At 42.5% G+C, this 23430-nt stretch overlaps 1 protein-coding gene across 2 annotated transcripts; it reads left to right on the top strand.

The window, feature by feature from the left end:
* Window positions 1–542: 542 nt before the first annotated feature.
* On the top strand, window positions 543–22895 carry NUDT4 (nudix hydrolase 4). Of its 2 annotated transcripts, none has more exons than XM_062203132.1 (5): window positions 543–1040; window positions 14065–14175; window positions 16755–16799; window positions 19486–19570; window positions 20106–22895. In XM_062203132.1, the coding sequence occupies exons 1-5, from the start codon at window positions 942–944 to the stop codon at window positions 20306–20308; spliced, it is 543 nt and encodes a 180-aa protein (XP_062059116.1). In that variant the 5' UTR covers window positions 543–941; the 3' UTR covers window positions 20309–22895. The 2 variants fall into 2 exon arrangements, with proteins under 2 accessions (XP_062059116.1, XP_062059115.1); XM_062203131.1 differs by having other exon boundaries at window positions 19483–19570.
* Window positions 22896–23430: the final 535 nt, after the last annotated feature.

Raw genomic sequence — 23430 nt, 5'->3', positions numbered from 1 at the left:
TTCTCCCCTTCCGGGGGAAAGAACGAACGAAAGAAAAATCCTTCAATCAATGCCCAAGAACCTCTCAAGGCCGGCACGGTCCTCTCTGGCCCGCGCCACACCGGCGGATTCTGGACGAGAACCTGGCCACCGCGGCGACGCCCCCTGGCCATTCCCTGACAGGGCGCACCCTCGCGGGGCACGCCCGCGGCTTCAGCCCCCCTCGAGCAGCTGGTGTTTAGGCCCTGGCGGGGGAGTGCTGAGGGACTGATAAACCGGGAGGAAGGAGGTCTCAGCTTTCTCGCGCTCACCGGCTTCTTACCGGGTCAGTCACTCCTCACCCGGCTTCAGCCGCCAGCCCTGAGGCCCCGCCAATCCCGAGCCCGGAAGAGCGGGGTCCCGCCCCCCAACCACCACCACCACCGAGGAGGGCGGGAGGCGGCGGCAACGGTCTCGGCACGCAGGCGCAGAAGCGCGCGCAGAATGGCGCGCGGAGGGGGCGGGGCTGGTGTGGGCCCCGCTTAAATACGGGCGGAGGGGGTGGCGCGCAGCCGCCGCGGCGCTGCTGCTCAGTCGGCGTCGGGTCTTTGCAACTGCCTCCGCGTGGCGCGAGCCTCGAGCCTGGCTCTTCCCCTGGTGGCGACGGCGGAAAGAGGGAGTGGAGACGAGCGGTCGGCGGGCTCCATGGAGAGCGGCAGACGCCCAGGCAGAGGCGGCGCTTCCCTCCCGGCCCCCGGGCTGCAGTGACCGGCGCTCACCTCCCGCACCGCGTCGGAACGACCGCCGGCCCCGGGACTGAAGCGGCCTTGCCTCAGCTCCCCGCGCCGCCGTCTCGCCTGTCAGCGCGCCCGGAGCCCCGACGCCCGGATTCGCCCTCGCCCCTACTCCCCGGCGGGGTGGCGGCGGCCAGGCCCCCGCAGCGGCGGCGGCCGGAGCAGCAGCGGCAGCAAGAACCCGCCTCTATGATGAAGTTCAAGCCCAACCAGACGCGGACCTATGACCGCGAGGGCTTCAAGAAGCGGGCGGCGTGCCTGTGCTTCCGGAGCGAGCAGGAGGACGAGGTGAGGGCGGCCGGCGCGCACGCTGCCCGCGGCGGGGCGCGGGGCGCGGGACGGGCGGGCGGTCCTCCTCTCTCTCCCCGCCCGGTGTCGATCGGGCGGCGGGGCCGGGAGGGAGTCGCTCCCCTCCCTGCCGCACTCCCTCCCTCCCTCCTTCCTTCCTCTCGGCGTTGGTGGAGGAGACAAAGGGGCTCGCCCAGAGGCCTGGGCCCTCGTGAGGACGGAAGGTGGAGACGCCCCCTGGCCCTGGGAAGGTCCCGGGCTGTGTGTGTGTGTGTGTGTGTGTGTGTCTCCAGGGAGTCACCATCTTGACGTGTGAATTCAGCTGGACGCCGAGCGAAGCTCGAGGGCTGACAGAAAGGGTAGCCATGGCGTGAGCGTTGCAAGCAGCCTCTTTTCCATTTTTCTTCCCGTGTTACGGCAGTTTGCGGTTTCGGATCAGATCCAGGTGCGTTGGTGGAGCAGCCAACAGCCCTCGCGCTTCGAAATAAAAAGCCCTTCGGTCTGGCTTTGTCCTTTTCACTTTTTGAATGGATCCATTAACTCACAAGCAGTTGGCGTAATTATACTTTATCTTTAAAAAAAAAAGGCCTCCTCTCAAAGTTTCCTGACTGCGGAGAGATGGTTAGTGAAAAAATGTGGAGTAAGGCCACAGGGGAGCAGAGAGGATGGTCTGGAGTTGCCATTTTCAGGCAGTGATCTGGAACTTTCAGCAGATTTATCAGGGCTTCTCGACATTGCTGTCTGGCTTGACATTGGAGAGGAGCAGGCCCCTCTTTGAAGAGCAAGCAGTCCTTATTCTGTAATTTGCCCGTCTGTGTTGGATTGATAGTGGCGCCCTTAGGGTTTCCCTGGGCACTTATTTCAGTTGATTTTTTTAAATGGCTCATGGTTTGAAATTTGCTTCGGGCAATAATAGTCAGGAACTGATAAATCTTTCAGCATTGCCACTCCTAAAATGGTTAGATGGGGGGTGGGGGGGCTGACATTCTGAGTTCTGCTTCTATAAGGATCCAATAAAATACCAGGCTAGAGCTGGAGATGCCAGTCTTAATGGCTTCCTTACTGCCAATCTGTAGTTATAAGTATGATATAATATATACACTCAGTGGCGCAGCTGGTCTAACAGAAATCACGTGCTTGAAGAGTGTGCTCTTCAGACTCTTGTCTTGCTTTATGTTTAGGGAAAGAAACCAAGCCCTTTAGGCTGGAAGATCCTGAACCAGTTTCCAGAAAGCCAGTCTTTGCCTTAGAGATGGTTGTACTTCAGAGAGCTAGCTACTAGGAGGGGAAAGTTCACATTTACAATGTCAATAAGCATTAAGTGCATTCTACAAAAAAAATATTAGGTCTTGAGAGAAAGGCCATTTAGGGCAAAGCAAACTTTGAATACAGAAGATTGCCAAAAGTGATCCAGATAGATCAGGCATCTTCTCTGCCTTGCTCACCGTTGCACTCTTGAAGTCATTCAGCTGAGTGCTACATTGTGTTCAGCCCTGCCAAACAAAAGTTCATTACATCTGAACCTTTGAGCACTTGGAGTAGTGCTGGTTATTCTTGTTTTGTAGATGAGGGGACAGTTTCACAGCGTAATGGCCTTAATTGACAATTAGAAAGCAGTAGAGTCAGAAATAAAGGGTCTAAACCCTACTCCTGCTACTGGGCACTTGGCACAGGGCACCACCCATGGCAGTCGAATGCTATTCGTTGAATAAGATTTTGTGAGTGTGAATTGGAAGCCTTTCTGAAAGAGGTTAGCTTTGAAGTCTTGCCATGATAGAAATTCAAGCTTTGTCAAAAAAGGAGTTTTGGGGAGTGAGGAGATTGAAACCGTGTTGAGCATATGGTAAAGCAAAGTCTGACCAGAGCTTTGGGAATTATGGTTGGTAGAGAAAAGGATTATTTTCATGCTTGGAAATTGCCTCTACTGTAATAAATACAAACTTCATAGCTTATAGTTGAGTCATGAGATAAAATGGAATAAGAAGCAGGATTTGGAGACTATATTAGAGAAATCCATTATGTAAAACTTTGAAAATCTAGTAACCTGTGGATTAAGAAACCAAGTGAATCAGCTTTTTGGGGATATGCAGTGAGGGAATTCCGACTGTGGAATTCTGAGTAAAATGCACGACCAACTTTAACATCTGGTTTAGCACTTCAGAATCTTCATTTCTGTGGTTGTGTATAATTGAGGCTCTTTCTATTACATAGTAATTACAGAATGAAGTCTTAACTTTCCTGGACATCTTAACTGTTTTGCCATGAATTTGCTTCATTCTATTGAAATGACACTGCCAACTTTCCAGGTGAGAGGTAAAAAATGTTTCCCTGTGCTGGATTAAGCACACCTAGAGTACGGTTAGAAGAGGTAAATGTGTGTTTTACTTGAGGATGAAATGTTTTCATAGAATGTAAATTGAAAGAGTAATTGCTGTGTGACTCCAAAACACTGTGCAGAGCTGGCTCTCCCTGTGTGGAAGGCGTCCTCAGTGAGGCCTTGCCTTAGAACATGTGGTTCTAGGAAAGAAAGGTGCTCTAACAGCAGAGGCTACATTCTCTTGGAGGTGGCCTTTGTATTTCTACCCATTTTATCTTTTTCTGCCCTGTGAAGTAAACATGTATTGGCATTTGTATAGGAAGAAATTAAGTAGAAGTGATTTGTCCTCAGGTCACAGAAGCTAACAGGTTTTTTTGAGTACAGATCCTTAGTTTATAAATGTTATGCTTTATTTAATCTAATTCTCCACCTGGTTATTTTTGTGGGGAACCGTCGAGCCTCCAGGCTAGCTCCCTTACCGGAGCCAGGGTAGTGCTCTTGTCTGTTGAAAGATGGCGATACTTTTATTTATTTTTTTTTTTTTAGATTCATTTATTTGAAAGGCAGAGTGAGGCAGAGGCAAAGAGAGGGAGAGAGATCTTCCTTCCACTGGTTTATGCCCTGAATGGTCACAATGGCCAGAGCTGTGCTGATCCAAAGCCAGGACTTCCCCTGGGTCTCCCACGCAGGTGCAGGTGCCCAAGGACTTGGGACTTGGGCCATCTTCTGCTGCTTTCCCAGAGATGGAAATACCTTTAAAGAGAGGTAACCAGAAATGGGTTCTGTTGAGCATTCTTGCATAGATGATGATTTGAACAGGGGATAGCAATGATGAAAACTGAGTTCCTCAGGTGCTTATTCTGTAGTTGGAAGTTAGACAAATGTGTGGTTGAGAAGGGAATACAGTAGGGTAAAAGTGTTGTCAGGTTCTCTGGGGTTGAGTTCCACTGTGAGTCACTTGGAATTGGATTTCAGTGAGTCGGAAAGGAGGAACTGAGCATCCCAAATAGATCAACACTTGCAGAGGTGGCCTAGTGGGCTGCAACTTAGGGTAGCATAGAACAGGTAGTTGGGAAACACGGAGTACCTTAAATGTAAGGCTGAGAAGTTGCTAGGCAAGAAAGGAACTCTTAGTTTTGAATAAAGAACACTCCATTTTAGATGTAGTCAAGCTTGAGAATGATCTGGCAGCAAAAATGGACTGCTAAGTGGAGAAACAGAAATGACTCTGGGTGGAATCCAGGTCCAGCTGCAAGAGAGGCATTAACAAATCAGGAAGAACTGACCTCTTAGATTGGACTTCTTGCTCTAATAATGAACTTTTTTTTAAATGTATTGATCTTAGAACAAAAAAAAAAAAAAAGATTTATTTGAAGAGCAGAGATAACAGAAGGAGAAGGAGAGACAGAGTTCTTCTACCCACTGGTTCACTCCCCAAATGGCAATGGCCAGAACTGGGCTGATTGAAAGCCAGGAGCCTCTTCCAGATCTCCCACATGGGTGTAGGAACCCAAGTGCTTGGGCCACCTTCTACTGCTTTCCCAGGTGCATTAGCAGGGAGTTGGGTCAGAAGTGGAGCAATCGGCACATGAACCTGCACCCATATGGGATGAAGGCTGTGGCTTTACCTACTATACACCACAGGGACTGGTGTTTCTACACATGGTCTTCAATAATGCTGAATGTATATCCTTGAAAAATTGAATCTGCAAGGTCATTCACTAAAACCAGGATCCAGCAGGAAAAGATAGTCTCAGATCTTTAAACAGTAACAATCCTAATAAGAAATATCAATACAGTTGAATCTCGACTAGCATCCTGACAATTTACCCTTTTCAGATTTATACTCTGAGGCACTCATAATTCCTTAGAGATTTCAGTCCTTGAAGATAATTGCTTAAAATGGAGAACACTTTTCATTAAAGTTAATACTATTCAAAGGTAGCATTTTTTAAATGCAAGGAAATATACCAACCTTTTCTATCTGTCACTACAGATCTTCCAGACCTGAAGAAGAGTTTCTTGGTCCACTAGACCAGCTGCTTCAGTAGAATTTTGCATCTGGGTTTGTTCTTTCAGTTCTTGTGGGAAAAGCTTACCCATCATTCCAAAACATTGCTAGGAGAAAACATGATCAACCTGACGTACTACTATTGGTAATCCACCTAGCTACCAATCCCACATAACCTAATTTTAGTAAAATCATGATTTAGCAGAAAGAATTGTTTTTTCTTATTGTTTGTGCCTCTGTAGCCCAAAAAGTAGTACCAATTTGCTTAACAATAGCAGTGTCATGACCATTGTAGTAACCTGTGACCTTTCAAAGTGGCTGTAGTTGGGTATTTCTAATAAGCTGCTGGCTCAATTTTGGCTAAATTCCTATGAAACAGTTAACTGTAGTAGATGTGAATTTTAACAATTTGTGATATCCTGATTCATGAAACAATCCCAAAATTGTTTCTAAATAGCTACAGTTCACAGCTTAAAAACTCTTCATTCATAGATTTAGTGATCCTTTCCAGGGTTCTCTTGGTAGCTGTGCCCCCTTCCCATCCTTGGCACGAAGTGGACTCTGAAGTGGCTAGTTGTTTCCTAAAGGCAGGCCATGACCTCCATCTGTCATCAGCATAAAAGCTGAAACACAAATGGCAACTTGGAACCAACTGGTAGAGTGAGTTAATTTTCGTGTACCTCCACATCCTCTGAAGGCTTAACTGCATTACATAGACCTGAAGCAGCATTTTTTTAGTTTGCATGCTCCTAAGCATCCCCAGTGAGGAGGACCTGTTGGGTAATAGAGGAATTGAAGGTCTGGAGACAACATAATAGATCATTCCAGTTCACTGACAAATCTTCATCCAGTAGGACTCAAGGCTGGTTCCAAGTTGACTGCTGTCAGTGTAAACACTTAAAGTGATAAATGCTTCTATTTTAAATGCTTAAAACATTAGGTATCTAGGAAGAAAGAAAACAACTGTAAGAAATGATACTTCAACAGTATTTTATTCTGTTAACTACCTAATACATGAGAAAAGGGATCAAGGTGGGAGAATGCTTGTGTGAAGGTAGTCATGTTGTCATGTAAGAAGCAGCATTCTCATTTCGCACCACTCCAACGGCTTTCTTTGGCTTTGAATTTGAGTCAAGTCTAGTTCTACAGCCTGGTGAAATGGGCAGCCTCCTCCTTGTATATCATTTTTTGACCATTAATCAGCATGTTAACTGTTTTGCCAATCTAGAAGATTGGGGGCAGTAACAGAAATGTTTGGATGGCTGTTAGTATGCCTTTGGGAGGGAGGTTGAATAATGATGCTTTGTGATATGATTCTGTAGATTTATATTCTCCCAGTATTTTCAGGAGGGACTTAGGAGCAAGCTGCCCATTATTTGAAATCTAGATTATTGCAAGAAAAACAAGTATGTTTGCTGCTGTTGTTATTCAGTAAGTGGCTTCATGAAACCAAAAAAGTCGTTAAAATAAATGGTGCTGAGACTTGACTTCAGGTCTCTACATATGTAGAAGATATTAATGGTTCACTTTGCTGACTCCTAGCAGAAAGTCATATTGAAGCTGAAGGTGGGACTATAAACCAGTAAGAACACTCACTATGCTCAGTACTAATTTCCCAGAAGTTCATGTAACAGAGTTTCAATTGTTGACTATACATAAGACTTCTCGTCTATCTCAAAAAAAAAAAAAAAAAAATTGTGGAAAACTAAACTTGTTATAACAGAAAGGTATGTCTCTGAATGTTTAATATCAGGAAACTATAGTTAATCGCATCAAATCATTTCCTGACCTAGAAAACTCAGTTGAAAGAAGATAGCTAGCTAAATATTAGATAATGAAATTATATTAATTTTGGCCTCTATTAGACTAAACTTTTATGTAATTTTTTTTTTTTTTTTAGATTTATTTATTTGAAAAGCAGAGTTAGAGAAGGAGAGATAGATCTTCCATATGCTGGTGCACTCCCCAAAGGCCACAACTGCTGGGGCTGGGCCAAGCCAAAAGCCAGGAGCTTCTTCCAGGTCTCCCACGTGGGTAGCAGGAACCCAAGGATTTGGGCCATCTGCTGCTGCCTTTCCCAGGTGCATTAGCAGGGAGCTGGATTGGAAGTGGAGCAACCAGGGCTCAAACTGGTACCCATATAGGATGCCAGTGTTACAGATGGTGGCTTAACCTGCTGGCCCCTAAACTTTTATATAATTGTTGTTAAAGCTGAATAGTTTTAATGATTATTTTAAAAATTATTCCAGAAAAATCTGGATTGATAGTTCTCACCTTCAACAAATTCCAGTGACTTTAGTAGAAAAGCCTATATTCTTTCTGATTTCTTCATAAGGTCTGAATTATGATTTGCTACTATAGTGTCCCTCGTCCCCACCATCCCAATTGCTCTTTTAAAATCTTGAGCTTTTTCACTTGGTGAAACCATTTTTTGGAAAGAGAAATTATCATACAGCCACATTACTGAAAGTTACCAAATACTGTGTAAGCATCAGATCCCCTTGTAGTAGTATAATATCCCTCTGAAATAGAGTGGGTGTGGTAGGCACTTAGAAAATACTGAGAGCCATGTGTTGACCTTTATCTCAAACCCCTGCTCAAAACAGCCTTTTTGCTTTGCGGAATTAAAATACAACCACCCTTCAAAGTGATACTAACTTTTTATCATCTGTATGAGTCTAGTGCTAGGACTGGTTTGTGCGCTTCCATAGCCTTTTCTCATGCCACAACAGACCCCTGTTAATTACAGGATTGCCTTGCTGCCCATTAGCTTCATGTTTTTTTCCCTACACTGGCAGACCTGTACTGTAGTCCTATCTATTCTTGGGTCTGTGGAGTGTTGCCCTTTAGTTGTTGCTTTCTTAATCAGCGTCTACCCCTCCCACTCCCAAATGTGGCCTTGACCTTGTCTGAACTCATGAATGAAGTACTCAAGAGGATTAGGCAAATACTTAATAAAACCAGTGTTTTTGGGTTTTTGGTGTTTTTTTTTTTTTTTTTTTTTTAGATTTATTTTTATTTATTTGAAAGTTACAGAGAGAGGTAGAGACAGAGAGAAAGGTCTTCCATCTGTTGAGTCATTCCCCAGATGGCCGCAACAGCCGGAGCTGCGCTGATCCGGAGCCAGGAGCTTCTTCCAGGTCTCCTAAGCGAGTGCAGGGGCCCAAGGACTTGGGTCATCTTCTACTGCTTTCCCAGGCCATAGCAGAGAGCTGGATGGGAAGAGGAGCAGCCGGGACTCGAACCAGCGCCCATATGGGATGCCGGCGCTTCAGGCCAGGGCTTTAACCTACTGCGCCACAGTGCCAGCCCCAAAACCAGTGTTTTCAAATCTGTACTATTAATTACCTTTTCTTGGGCCAGGAGTTTAGATTCCAGTCATTTATAGCACAGGCATATTAAGTATTATACTCATTTAAATTGATCATTTTCTTGGTAAGATTTTATTTATTTGAAAAGGAGAGAGAAAGATCAGTCTTGCCTCTTCTGGTTCACTTCTCCAAAAGATCACAACAGCCTGGACTTGGCCAGGCCAAAGCCAGGAGTTTCATCCGGATCTCCCACATAGGTGCAGAGGCTCAATTACTTGGGCCATCTTCTGCTGCTTTCCCAGGCACACAGCAGGAGCTGGATTGGAAGTGGAACAGCCAGAACTGAACTGCACTCCTATGGGGTACCAGCGCCAGCATTGCAAGTGGTGGCTTTTACCCACTATGCACAGCATCAGTCCCTTAAAGTGATTGTTTTTTGAAAAATATATTCAAAGTTAGTGGTTTGGTCATATTTAATCTCTTTTGGGATGTCAGGGAATTCTTGCATGTTAGTGAAATTAGGCTAAATCACTTATCTGAAATTTACATAGAATTATTTGTCAACAGATTAATACAGATCTATATATTATTGCTTGCTATAACAACAAAACATTGAGCCTATTATGTGACTACTCTTCCCCATTTCCAAGAATGTGATATCTTTGAAGTGGTAATCTTTTACATGAAATTATAAGTGGATAATAAGTTAATTTCAAACAGCCATATGATGTCAGTGGCAAATGTGTTAGTGCAGGGTCAGGGCCTCAAAAGGCAAGAAAAGTCCACACGTAGAAGTCAGCGGTCAGGACAGCTAGAATTATTGGCAAATGGAGGGCACATAAGAACTTAGTTCCATCTGCAGGTTTGTCAATCGGGATGAATAGACAAGTGCTTAATGAGATAACACTGGGTTTCAAATCTGCCATCACCAAAAGATGGATATAACAAATCTTTCCCTTTTTTTTTTTTAAAGATTTATTCATTTATTTGAAAATCAGAGTTACACAGAGGGAGAAGGAGGAACACACAGAGAGAGAGGTCTTCCATCCACTGGTTCACTCCCCAGTTGGCTGCAACCACCAGAGCTATGCTGATTCAAAGCCAGGAGCCACGAGTTTCCTCCTGGTCTTCCCACGTTAGAGTAGGGGCCCAAGCACTTGGGCCATCTTCCACTTCTCTCCTAGGCCATAACAGGTCGGAAGTGGAGCAGCCAGGACTCGAACCAACACCCCATATGGGATGCTGGCACTGCAGGCAGTGGCCTAACCAGCTCCGGCCCCAAACAAATCATTCTTAAATTAGTAATTTAAATGTCAAACATTTCTACATCCCAGGTAATAATCATTTAAATTGATAAATTTTTTGGAAAGATTAAATAAGTTAATGATTTGATCCAGTTTAATCTTTTTGGAATGTTCACAGGCTATTGCATAAATCCTTGGACTAGGCTAAATCATTTGTCCAGAATTTATATAGATTTGTTTTCATGAGTCTCAAAAGCAGTTTATAAACTCCCTACTTCCTAAAAGAGGATGTACTCTCATGGTGGTTAGCCACTGCACCAGCGTGGCACATTATGAAGATAATCAAGGGCATTGCTTAGTAAGAAAATTGTGTGGTATGAATTTCATCCAGTCATTAAAAACCAGGTTGTCCCTAATCAGAATCAGTAGTTACCTTTTATTTTCCTGGTAACTTGAGAATCTCAAGACATTGTTATTTTAACTTAGACTTCATTTGCCTGTCTTGATGAAGTGCCAAGTCCTTTACCATTTATCCTCAGAAAGCTTCCTTTTAAATATAAGTTTTAGAATCTGGTTTGTAGTTTCATCTTTATTTAAAATAAAATGTGAATTTAGAGACCCTTCTAGGCTCTTTTTTAGAATTAATTCCTTTTTCAGTCTATTAGAGTTGTCTTGTTCATATTTAATTTGATAGTTATTAATTAGCTTACCTTTAATAAATCTTTAGTCTTTTTGATACATTCCTTGCTGTCCTCATTTCATCATTCATTCTCAGTAATTATATAGCAAGTAACAACTGGCATAATTTGGGAACAAGTTTAATTGTTGATGAGTTGGTTCAACTCAGTTGGAAACAGCAGAAAGCTTATGGCAGCCAACAGTGCCTGGACCAGGATCTGAGATGATAATTGTGTGATCCTACAAGGATAGTTATTTCTTTTTATAGACAAGGAAATTGATGCATTGAAAGGCAGCCTGTTAGACATCACAGTATGTATAAAAGAATGAAATCTATTTTGGTTATGATATCTGAACAAACACCTTCAAATTTAAACCCATGTGTTAGGAAACTGGCAGTTTGATCTATGGCGCGATCTGCACCCTGATTTACCTCGTGTGTCCCGGTTCCCGCCACCATTGCTGAAAGCCAGGTAGCCACATGGCCCAACTACCTGTTGTCAAGCTCCACCCCCATCCTAATGGGATTCGCTGCTCTTGCTTCCTTGCCCACCCTCCGGCAAAGTTTTAAAAGGGACTGTTCCTGAACACATGGCTCTCTTGGCTCCTCTCCGTCTGCTCTCCTCTCCCCCTTTCCTCTCTCTTCTCTCCTTGCTAGCGCCTCTCCTCGCTTTCTCTCACATACTCTCCTTCTCTCTCTTCTTCACCCCTTCCCTCCAGCCTGCTGGGTTTTCCCCCAAAAAATCCTTTCAGTTACTCCAGTGTCTGGTGTGTTTTGTGATGGCCTAACAGAAATACATAACACCATGTCTTCTGATACTTGCTAGATTTGCTTACCCTGGCTCTTTAATTTTGATACATTAGCCCTGTTTTGCAGTACTTTAAGCATAAATTGACAACAATCTTAAATTTCATTTTACTAAAATTATTGTAGTTGGGCTGGCTTATACCCTTCAGCACAGCTTACATTATTTCAACTAAGGCTTTACTTTTTTTTAAAGATTTATTTATTTGAAAGGCAGAGTTAAACAGAGAGAGGAGAAGTCTTCCATCCGATGGTGCACTCCCCAACTGGCCGCAACGGCCAGAGCTGCACAGATCCAAAGCCAGGAGCTTCTTCCAGGTCTCCCACCCGGATACAGGGGCCCAAGATCTTGGGCCATCCTTCTACTGCTTTCCCAGGTCATAGCAGAGAGCTGGAGTGGAAGTGGAGCAACCGGGTCTCAACCAGCGCCCATATGGGATGCCAGCACTTCAGGCCAGGGCTTTAACCCACTTCGGCACAGCGCAGGCCCTTCAACTAAGGCTTTATTAACTGTTAGCTCCCAAGAGTTTTCTGGATTTGGCAGTGATTCTAATGGAGGCCTTAGATTTCAGTCCACATCAAGAATGAGAGAAACAATGCTGATCCCATTAGCATTAACTGATCTAGATAGGCTATGCCCATAGGCAAAGGTGTGCTATTTTCTAATGAAGGAGTTACTTGCATAGGTGTTTCCTTATCTTCCTACTTGCCTTGTGGGGAAAGGTGGGAGTTTCTGGACTCTTGTTAGCCTGAAACTTTCTAGTTGGGAAGGCTGAGTGTCTGGCAGTTTTGTCAAGCAAGAATGAACTCTTAGGGCCAACAGCTCCTCTGGCAGTAGCATACATGTGTTGTGTTGTGTTTTTTTTTTTTTTTTTAAGGTGTGGGGGGAGTAGACATACCAGGGAGTAAACTTTGCTCTAAACTTGATATGTTTTCCTTGGGAAAACTATTTAAAGTTACGTGAAGGCAGTATACTAAGATAGTTGTACAAACTTTTCTTTAAGATGTCTGTTAACTTTATAAACATCAATTGATTGTTTAATCTTTTTTTATTATGACTGCATTTAAATGTATTGTAGCTCAAATTTTTGTTAATACCTATTTTGTGTACTGCAAATAGTTAATCTGTAGAATACTTATTTATTATAATATAGTTTGTTTTTCTTAGCATGTGAAAGAATTAGTACTCTTTATGCTTAATGCTGGTCTTGATCAGGGGTCTGTAGAGGTTTCCTGGAAGTGGACAGATACATATTTTACACTTTGTGGGTGCTATGTCTGTCAAAACTATCCTCTGCTCTTGCAACACAGCTGCCACCAGGGATATAGGTAAACATGAATCAATGTTAATGTTCTACCCATGGACACTGAAATTTGAATTTTACCTAATTTAAAAATTTAAAAACCATATTTAGCTTATAGACTGCAAAAATAGGTAGTGGGCTGTAGTTTGCCAATCCTATTCTGATTCATAAATTACAACTGCCTGTTGGTAAAATGGAGCAACTTATGCTCATTTGTATAGGTTTGGAATATGAAAGGGGCTTCTCCACCTAATTTTTATTTATTTTTGACAGGCAGAGTTAGACAGTGAGAGAGAGAAAGAGAGAAAGGTCTTCCTTCCGTTGGTTCACCCCCCAAATGGCCACTACGGCTGGCGCGCTGCGCCGATCCAAAGCCAGGAGCCAGGTGCCTCCTCCTGGTCTCCCATGCGGGTGCAGAGCCCAAGCACTTGGGCCACCCTCCACTGCCCTCCCAGGCACAGCAGAGAGTTGGCCTGGAAGAGGAGCAACCGGGACAGAATCCAGCGCCCCGACTGGGACTAGAACCTGGCACTAGAACCCACAGGCAGAGGATTAGCCAAGTGAGCCACGATGCCGGCCTCCACCCAATTTAAAGCATAAAAATAACAAGCATCAGCTTTCCATTCACTTCCCTATTTCTTTCTTACATCTGTTACCCTACAAAATGTTAAGTATTGTTAGATTTTACGTGTAAGCAAACAAGGTGACCTGCCTAGAGTCATAATGCTTATTTGGGAAATAACTAACCTATCACAAACATCAGTACATGCAATAAACGAAGTCTGCCTTTATCCTTTGATAATCTCCCAAGAATTGGGGAATTTTGCTAATTGAATCTGATAGTTAAATGACTAGTTACAGAGTGATTCAGTAAAGTGACCGTGTTGGTGTTGAATTTTTTTTTAAAGATTTAATTATAGGAAAGGCAGAGTTAGCGCTCTCATCCACTGATTTCATTCCAAATGGCCACATCAGATGGCTCTGGACCAAGCCCAAGTCAAGAGCTAGGAACACCATTTGGGTCTCCCACATGGGTGGCAAGGATCCAAATACTTGGGCCATTATCCACTGCTTTCCCAGGTCATTAGCAGGGAACTGGATCAGAGTGGAGCAGTTAGGACTGGAACTGGCTGGCACTGCAAATGGCAGTTTAACCCTCTGCGCCACAGTGTTGGATTCTGATTTTCAAAAGGCTGATTAACAAAGGCTATCGTTGGTTTTTGTGGTATCACATATAATAGTTTTCATGAAATTTCTAAAATGGACTGATCTAAACTAGAGTAAACACTTGCACAGGTTGGAGAATGCTGTGCTTCCCAGGCTGGAGGTATACAGTTATGGATTCATCTTGCAGGTGCTGTTGGTGAGCAGCAGTCGCTACCCAGACCAATGGATTGTCCCAGGTGGAGGAATGGAGCCAGAGGAGGAGCCTGGTGGTGCCGCCGTGAGGGAAGTTTATGAGGAGGTGAGATAAAGAGTGGTTTCTTCTGCTGTTACAGACACTGTGCCTTAGGTTTGACAGGGGAGTCAACTGTGTGAGGTTTACTATAACAAGGCATTTTGTTACATTACACTGAAGAGAAGGCAAGAAAACTGGCACGTCATACGAAGCTTTTGTTACCTGATGCAGCATTTTTTAAATTGTGACTATAGTTAGTACTTTGCTAAACAGGTAATTTTTTTCTAGTAAAATAGAACTAAGTCCACATGGAAGTTCCCCAGAATTGTGTAATATTCATAGAGATGGATCGTGAAAGGTGAGCAGCTTCCTGAGGGAAGAATACTTTCTAAGTAGAGGAAACAGCATTCCCCTAGTCTGATACAGATTTGAAGGGAGAACACACTGAAGTTGCAGTTCTGCTAACTAAGTATAACTAATGAATATTCTGCAACAGAAGGGGTACCAAAAAAATGATGTGCCCTAAGGAAGAATGTGGTTCTAAGGGGGAAGAAGCATAGGTGTTTGGCCTATAAAGATGCCATTCACTTGTTCACTCCCCTGATGGCAGCAACAGCCAGAGCTGGGACAGACTCCCAGGAGCTTCATCCTGGTCTCCCACGGGGGTGCAGGGGCCCAAGCACTTGGGCAGTCCTCCTGTTGCTTTCCCAGGCCATTAGCAGGGATCGGGATCAGAAGTGAAGCTGCCAGGACATGAGCTGGCGCCCACATGGGATACTGCCATCACAGGTAGTGGCTTAATCCACAATGCCACAAGGCCTTTGATGGCTTCCGCCTCTTTTTTTTTTTTAAGATTTTTATTTATTTATTTGAGAGGTAGAGTTACAGACAATAAGAGAGAGAGACAGAAAGGTCTTCCTTCCTTTGGTTCAACTCCCCAAATGGCCACAATGGCTGGAGCTATGCCGATCCAAAGCCAGGAGCCAGGCACTTCTTCCGGGATTCCTACGTGGGTGCAGGGGCCCAAGAACTTACAGGCCATAGCAGAAAGCTGGATTGGAAGTGGAGCGCCAGTACTAGAACCGGCACCCATATGGGATGCTGGCACCACAGGCAGAGGATTAACCTACTGTGCCACGGCACCAGCCCCAGCCCTAGCCCTCCCCCTCCTAATAGCAACTTCCTACTAATTTAGATTCCAAGAGGCAGCAGTGATAGCTCAAGTAATTGGGCTCCTGCTACCCACTTGGTTAAGTTCCTGACTTCATTCCAGCCTGTCATCCTGGCTATTAGGAGTATTTGGGGAGGGGAGTCAATCAGTAGATGGGAGCAAGCTCTCTTATCAGTGCCTCTATCAAAAAATTTAAATTAAAAAAAAAGATAAAGAATCCATTTACTTTATTCATATAGGAGTCTGTTTTCATATATGAAGTTTGTCTCAAATTGGCAGACAAGGGGCCGGCGCTGTGGCATAGCAGATAAAGCCACCACCTGCAGTGCCGGCATCCCTATGGGTGCTGGTTCGAGTCCTGGCTGCTCCACTTCCGATCCAGCTCCCTGCTATGGCCCGGGAAAGCAATAGATGACCCAAGTCCTTGGGCCCCTGCACCTGCGTGGGAGACCTGGAACAAGCTCCTGGCTCCTGGCTTTGGATAGGCGCAGCTCCGGACATTGTAGCCAATTGGGGAGTAAACTAACAGATGAAAGACCTATCTCTCTCTCTCTGCCTCTCCTTCTGTCTCTGTATAACTGTTTCAAATAAATAAATCTTTTTTAAAAAATTGGTACACAGTTTTAATTTTTTTTTTTTTTTTGACAGGCAGAGTGGACAGTGAGAGAGAGAGACAGAGAGAAAGGTCTTCCTTTTGCCGTTGGTTCACCCTCCAATGGCCGCCGCGGTAGCGCGCTGCGGCCGGCGCACCGCGCTGTTCCGATGGCAGGAGCCAGGTGCTTCTCCTGGTCTCCCATGGGGTGCAGGACCCAAGGACTTGGGCCATCCTCCACTGCACTCCCTAGCCACAGCAGAGAGCTGGCCTGGAAGAGGGGCAACCGGGACAGGATCGGTGCCCCGACCGGGACTAGAACCCGGTGTGCCGGCACCGCAAGGCGGAGGATTAGCCTAGTGAGCCGCGGCGCCGGCCACAGTTTTAATTTTTTAAAAAATATTTGAAAGGCAGAGTGACAGATCGTAATCCACTGGTTCACTCTCTGGGGCTGGACCAGGTTGAATCCAAGAGCACAGAACTCAATCTGGGTCTTGCATGTGGGTGGTAGGGACCCAAGTACTTAAGTCATCACCTACTGCCTCCTAAGGTACACATTAGCAAGATGCTGGAATTGGACTCACTATGGAATGCAGGCATCCCAAGCAGTCTGCACTTAATCAGGAAAGAATATTTTCTATCAGTCCTTGCTATTTATGAATTAAAATGATAATAAATCTGGTCAATAGGAACTTGCATATAAAATGAACTAAGCCATGTTTTATAGCAACCCACAGATGATAAATCTTGACACAGTGGAAACAGAACTTGGTATGGGAGGACTTATTGTGCTTAAGTTCTGAAATTGAAATAGCCCACATGTAACTTTTATGTAAATGTTATGAAAAGGTAAATGTTTTATATTTCATCTTTTTTTGATAGGCTGGAGTCAAAGGAAAATTAGGCAGACTACTGGGCATATTTGAGGTGAGTTACAAAAGTAATTCTAATTTTGCTGGTAAAAAAAATTCATGATTTCTTTCTACCTATTCAGATGAAATAGCAACAGCCTATACCAGACAGTCTTGTAAAATGATCAGTGGGCAAGTCAGTCATAGGATTAGGAGGGAGGTAAGTGAAAGTCACTTGACTTTTTCATAGATCACCAGTGATATATGGATTATGGTACTAATTAGTTTGACAGTATAATGGAGCTGATGCAAAAACAGTTATCTCTTAGTGTACTGTATTTAGGTGTAGATTTTTAGGAGGTAAAGTATCTTCACTGTTACTTGGCTTAGGTCTGTTTGTGGATTCTGCCCATTGCCTTCTGCACATGACTTTAGATAGTATCTGTTGTACTTGATGACTTTTCTTGAAAGGTTCAGGTACATGGTAAAAGAAATTCTCTCCCATGTAATCCATTACTATTGAGGGCAGAATGGCATTTTTAAAAAATATTATTTATTTAGAATGCAAAGTTAGAGAGGAGGAGAGACAGATGTTCCTTCCACTGGTTCACTCCCCAAATCACAATGACTTGGTCTGGGCCAGGACAAAGCCAGGAGCCTGGATCTTCTTCCAGGTCTCCCACATGGGTGCAGGGGCCCAAGTACCTGGACCATCTTCCACTGCTTTTCCAGGTGCATTAGCAGAGAGATGGAACAGAAGTGGAGCAGCCATGTCTCAAACTGGCACCCATATGGGATGCTGGCATCACAGGCAGAGGCTTAACCTGCTATGCCACAATGCCAGCCCCCAGAATGGCATTTTTAGGGAAGAAATCCCAAAATGATAGGTACTCAGTTTTAGGGAGAATCTATTCTCATATATCCAAGATTCAGTACCAGATATATAGCATACAAGAAAAATGGTGACTTTACTTTTCTCAGGATAACAGATTAAGGGTAAGTTCTGCATCTCTGGTAGAACCATATTTTTATCTTATCTTTGACTGTTAGAGTATCAATTCTTCAGGACTACTCAGAACAGGATTCTCACCAGAATAATTATTAAGAGTAATGCCCTTAAGATGGTATCCAAACTGGTCTAGAATTCCCTGCTTGCTTTGCCTAGTAACACAGCACCATCTCCTGGTTATACTGGAAAATGTATTGGTTTTTCTGTGGTTCAAATTTTGCAATACAAGTAACACATCTGTCAACATAGTTACTTCAGGAAATCCACCGGAAATAAGTATTAATGAAAACCTGTGTAAGGATTTAACAATTATTGCATCAAAAAGTTTTTTTAATTCCAGTTTTTATGAATATTTGAAGTAGCCTCAGATGCTGACAAAGTTTTTGAAGTAAACTTCTCAAAGAGAACTTAATAGATTATATCTGAAGTTAACAGTGTTAAGCTTTACAAGTACTATTTACATGGAGGGGTCAGTGCTGTGATGTATAGCAGGTAAAGCTTCTGCCTACAGTGCCCGCATCCTATGTGGCCACTGGTCTGTCAAGTCTGTTTTTAAAAATTTACATGGAGAATATAAGGGAAAATTAGGATTGTCCTGCCCTTTCACCATGGTGATCTTAATGAATTTGTGATTGAAGCAAAATAAGCAAACATAGAAATAAACAGCTAATTCTTAAAAATGAAAGGTAATGTTTTCTGTGACATGGCTCTGACTTATGATGTACCTGTTCCTTCCCAAAGACATAACACTATTTGAATTGGTCACTAGGATTACTGTGGTAGGAAAAAACAGGAATTATCCAAACACTACAGCACCTAAGACTAAATGTAATCAGGATCGAAGTGGAACCCTTCATCTTAAGGGTAAATGGTGTTTTATTTTTAACCTAGACAAGGCTAGGTACCACTTTCAATATGGATAATATATATAAGGACTAGAATATTCTAGAACAACCCTAACCTGGATAGTCTTCAGCTTTGGCTCTGCAGAGCTCACCTAGGAGCTGTTATAATATCAGCACTTTAGACCTCAACCAGTGCTAAGCAAATTGATATCTCCTAAAAAGTCACTCACCCTAAGAGAAATAATAGTAAATAATTAATAACTAATAAATAATAGTAAAGTTCCTTTCTAGGTTAGTAGGGTCGTGCTTTATATTCATCTTGATAAACCTTAACAGGGCTGCTCTCCTGGACACTTGGGACACTCAGACTAGAGCTGAAGTGTTAACAGTTTAAGAATTAGCATGGGGGTTGGTGCTGTGGCATAGTCCTGGCTGTTCCACTTCTGATCCAGCTCTCTGCTATGGCCTGGGAAAGCAGTAGAAGAAAGCCCAAGTCCTCGGGCCCCTGCACCCACGTGGGAGACCCAGAGGAAGCTCCTAGCTTCAGATCAGCACAGCTCTAGCTGTTGCAGCCAATTGGGGAGTGAACCAGCCTCTCTGCCTCTCCTTCTTGCTGTAACTCTGACTTTCAAATAAATAAATCTTTTTAAAAATTATTTTAAAAAAATAAGAATTAGAATGAATTTCACCAGTGGTGGTGTCAAAGCTCCAATTCCATACTTTTTATTTTAATTAAAAGTTCTGTGTTAGGTATACTTATCTATGTTGGGAAATAGGCTGTGCTAATCAGCAGTGTGCCAGAACTTTGTCTCTCTCTGTCTAACTCTGCCTGGTAAAATAATAATAATATAATAATACCATGGCTAGCTCCTGTAGATTAAAATGCTTTTCTTTTTATATTCAAGCAGAACCAAGACCGAAAGCACAGAACATATGTTTATGTTCTTACAGTCACTGAAATACTAGAAGACTGGGAAGATTCTGTTAATATAGGTAAGTTCCCATTCCTTTTGCTCTCTGAATAATCTTAATTCACATACTACATCTTAAAATATTTTGGTTACTTTTCGTTTAGAGAAAGAAAGATAAGCATGTTTCTCCACATTTGAGATTCTCCCCCAAACCTGTCTAAGCCAATTCTTCTTTGCAGGGAATTGAGGGGACATTATTAATAGAGTATATGGCTTACTTTTAAAAATTTAGGGGCAGGAATTGTGGCACAGGAGGTTAAGCAACAGCTTAGGACAGCTGCATCCCACATTGGAGTGCCAGCTTGAGTCTCAGCATCTCCACTTGCTATCCAGCTTCCTGCTGATGCTGCCTTGGGAGCTGCTGAAGTGTTTGGGTCTTTGTCACCACATCAGAGACCCCAATGGATTTCTGGGCTTCTGGATTTAGCCTGGCCACCTCTGGCTGTTGGGGCCATTTGGGGAGTGGATAGAAAGAAGATGCCCCTCTCTCTCTCTCTCTCTGCTTTACTTTTTAAGTAAATAAATTGTATAATAACCAATGTCATATTGTTCTCTAGGAAGGAAGAGAGAGTGGTTCAAAGTAGAAGATGCAATCAAAGTTCTCCAGTGTCATAAACCTGTTCATGCAGAGTATCTGGAAAAACTCAAGCTGGGTTGTTCCCCATCTAATGGAAATTCTGCGGTCCCTTCCCTTCCAGATAATAATACCTTGTTTGTAAATGCTGCACAGACCTCTGGGGTGCCATCTGGTATAAGATAAAGAGGACTGGGCAGACCTCTCCCGTCATGTGCAGTTTCACAGGGAGAAGCTTCATTTTCCTTGGCAAACATCTGATTGACGCTTGCAAACTGTCTGAACTTGCCATACAGGGTTTTCAAACAATTTGCATGTTTTTCAGATGCTTTCAAAACTTCTTTAAAAAAAAAATAGTGTAAAATATTTTAATAAGCCAAAGCCATGTGGAAATTTTTTTTAGATGCCTTAACTGTGCCCTAACACCCATGTTATTATTGTGGTTCTCATTTTTTCACAGCATTTTTAAAGCTTTTTTTGTCCATTTGACATGAGCCTGGTTTATCAGATCAAATCAAATTACTGTGGGTATATTTCTCCCCTAAACTTTTCTCTTACTCATGGAATTAACATATTCAATAAATCTTTCTGTGGTAGGAATTAATAAAAAAAAATTTTGATATTGAAGAAATCCATCCTTCCCAAAACGTGCTTCATAAATCAAAACTTAGGATTCATAAATTTGAAATTTGGGATATTTTTGTTTGGGCCATAAGTGTTTTGACAGAATTGGCTTATTTGGGGGAATTTGTCAACTCATCTGTCTTAATGTTCTCAACTGGCATTATGTCACTAGATAACTGAAATTGCTGCCTCCCATGTAACTCAATAGCAGTTTTCACATGAAGAACACTCTTCAGAGTTCTGATTTTTAGGGAAATCTTGTTAGCAAAATGCATGTGTAATCACATCATCATGAAAATTGTATTCATGGGATTTATTTAGCATGCTCAGTTGCCATTTCCCTTTATAATCTCTTTATATATAATAACTTAAAACCATTATTTTCCCTCAATGTAAATTGCTCTTAAAACATTTTCAGTGTTTAAGTTTAGCAATACCTTTTCAGTTAATTTTCTATGGTTACTAGTAACCACAGGGGCATAGTCTCAGCTTATACCCAGGCAGTGATGACTGTACCACAGTGGAAGAAAATGGCCTTCCTGCTGTTCAGCTGTTACAGACTGGGACTGCAAAGGCAACTCAAGAGATCTCATCTTTTCTAGGTTGTCAGAAGGTACTATTTGTCATGTAACTAACTTGTGGGGCACTGGAACATACCTGAGCTGAGTCATCCTCACTTGTCTTTACACTCACTTAAAGCATATATAGACCACCTGGGTACCTTGTCACAGACTCTGCACCTCCCCACCAAATCAGAAATGAAAGGGGAGGAAAAGCCTCAATAAGATGTGGGGTGGGGGAAGATGAAAGATCATTTGTATTAGACTTCAGCCTTTTGTAAATATAATAACTGGCGAGTATAAAGCCTAAAAAGGATAGTTAAAACATTGGCTCTACAAATTAACCTTTAAATTGTAATTGCTGCTGAAAATAGAATCCTCCTATACTTAAGGAAAACTGGTGCCATTACAAAATGAGATCTTGTGCCATAAATGCAGCTAAGCTAAATATAAATACTAGTTCCCAAATTAATGCTAAGTAGGAAAACTTACAGTAACCTGTGTCATTTCATTCTAAATTATGTAGTATGATCAAACATGATCATCCAGAATTTTTATATTTTTCTTTGTACAAAGGTTATGTATTCTGGGTGTTTTTTAAAAAGGAAATATTTTAAATCCCACAAATTGACACTTTCTATATCAATCTTCAATGGACTAAGCTTTTTTTTCTCAGTGATCTCTGAAATTTCTTTAAATTATAGACTTAACAGAGAAACTGGATTGCTTTTGTATATAAGACTGCTGCCATCTGAAATGCTGTCACAAATACTGGGGGGTTTATCTTGTACATGATATTCTTAGAGGTAATAATGCATGAGCTTATTTTATAAACTCTTGGACTATGTATTTGACATGTAAAATATGTACAGTATTAATGTCAACCATCTCTTAAAGTTAGCCTATAAATATTGTTGTACAATTTTCTTTGGTCAGAAATATTTGGACTAAGTAGTACCACTTGGTTCAAGATTTTCTTCAGTGCCATTTAGCAAACCGTCTTTAGTCTATGCAATTAGCAAGAAATTAATACAACAGAATACTTTATGGCTTCCACACTTGAAATTTCACAGGAGGGGTTCCTTCCCAACTTCTCTGGAACCTGGTCCAGCAAAATTAGAGGAAAAGCCCTAAGATTTATTTCTGTTAGGAAAAGCCAATGTTTTCAGGCTAAAGAGTTGAATCTACTAAAATTAACTAATAGTGTCTACTATCTCAGACCTGCAGAGTTTGCAGTGCTGGGACTGTCATCCGTGCTTATTTGTGGGGTAGTTGAATAAAATCGGGCAGCTAAAATTTTCAGTTCCGTGTGCTTCCTAAATAAAACAGAAGTAGTTACTGTGAATTGAGTTGCACACAAAGTAGAAACTGTCCTGCACGTATTTTTTGTAAACATGACATTTTCCAACGAGGTACATGCCATCCAATTTTCTGTGGGTCATACCATTGTATAAAGCAACAGAACTGAAGGGGAGAAACAATCTTTGTACACACTGAATTGCTTTGCATGGTCTCTTGAGATAATTGGTGTAAGAATCTTGACTTTTTTTTATATTTGGAAACATCAAATAAAAACAGAAATGATCTTTGTTTTTTTGTTTTTTAACAAAGTACACAAACAGATCTGTAATCATTTCATTGCTTCCTTATCTCTGACTCTACTTTTCAAATGAACTTTTATTTCTAAACCGACATCATTTAAATATGTCATCTCCCACTAAAGACTTAAGAGCAACCCTGTTGAGAGTTGTACACAGAAGCCTGACTGATACTAACTCTGGCTGGTGCCATTGGCTGAATTCTAGCATTCAGATAAGCAAGCTCCTAAGGCTTATCTGAAAACTACAGCAAAGACCCAACTACTCAAAGGTTCCGTACTTTCTTGCCAGGAAATAGCCTTATATTCATCTACTCTTCTGTGATTTCAACAAATTGAATTCTGCAACCTGAAACACCTGAAAAGCATCTCTGATATGTGAACTGCCACTCCCCTAGTCCTTCCATTTTCCAGTACTTTACAAACAGCAGGATTAGATATGGCATGGCAAGACTGACTACTTTATCAGTTTTTGGTCAAACTCAGTGAAATTATTTTAGCCAGACTTAAATATACCTTCTGATGAA

Source organism: Lepus europaeus, chromosome 10, assembly GCF_033115175.1.
Source record: "Lepus europaeus isolate LE1 chromosome 10, mLepTim1.pri, whole genome shotgun sequence".
NCBI lineage: Eukaryota > Metazoa > Chordata > Mammalia > Lagomorpha > Leporidae > Lepus > Lepus europaeus.
This window is presented reverse-complemented; position numbering and strand designations above follow the sequence as displayed.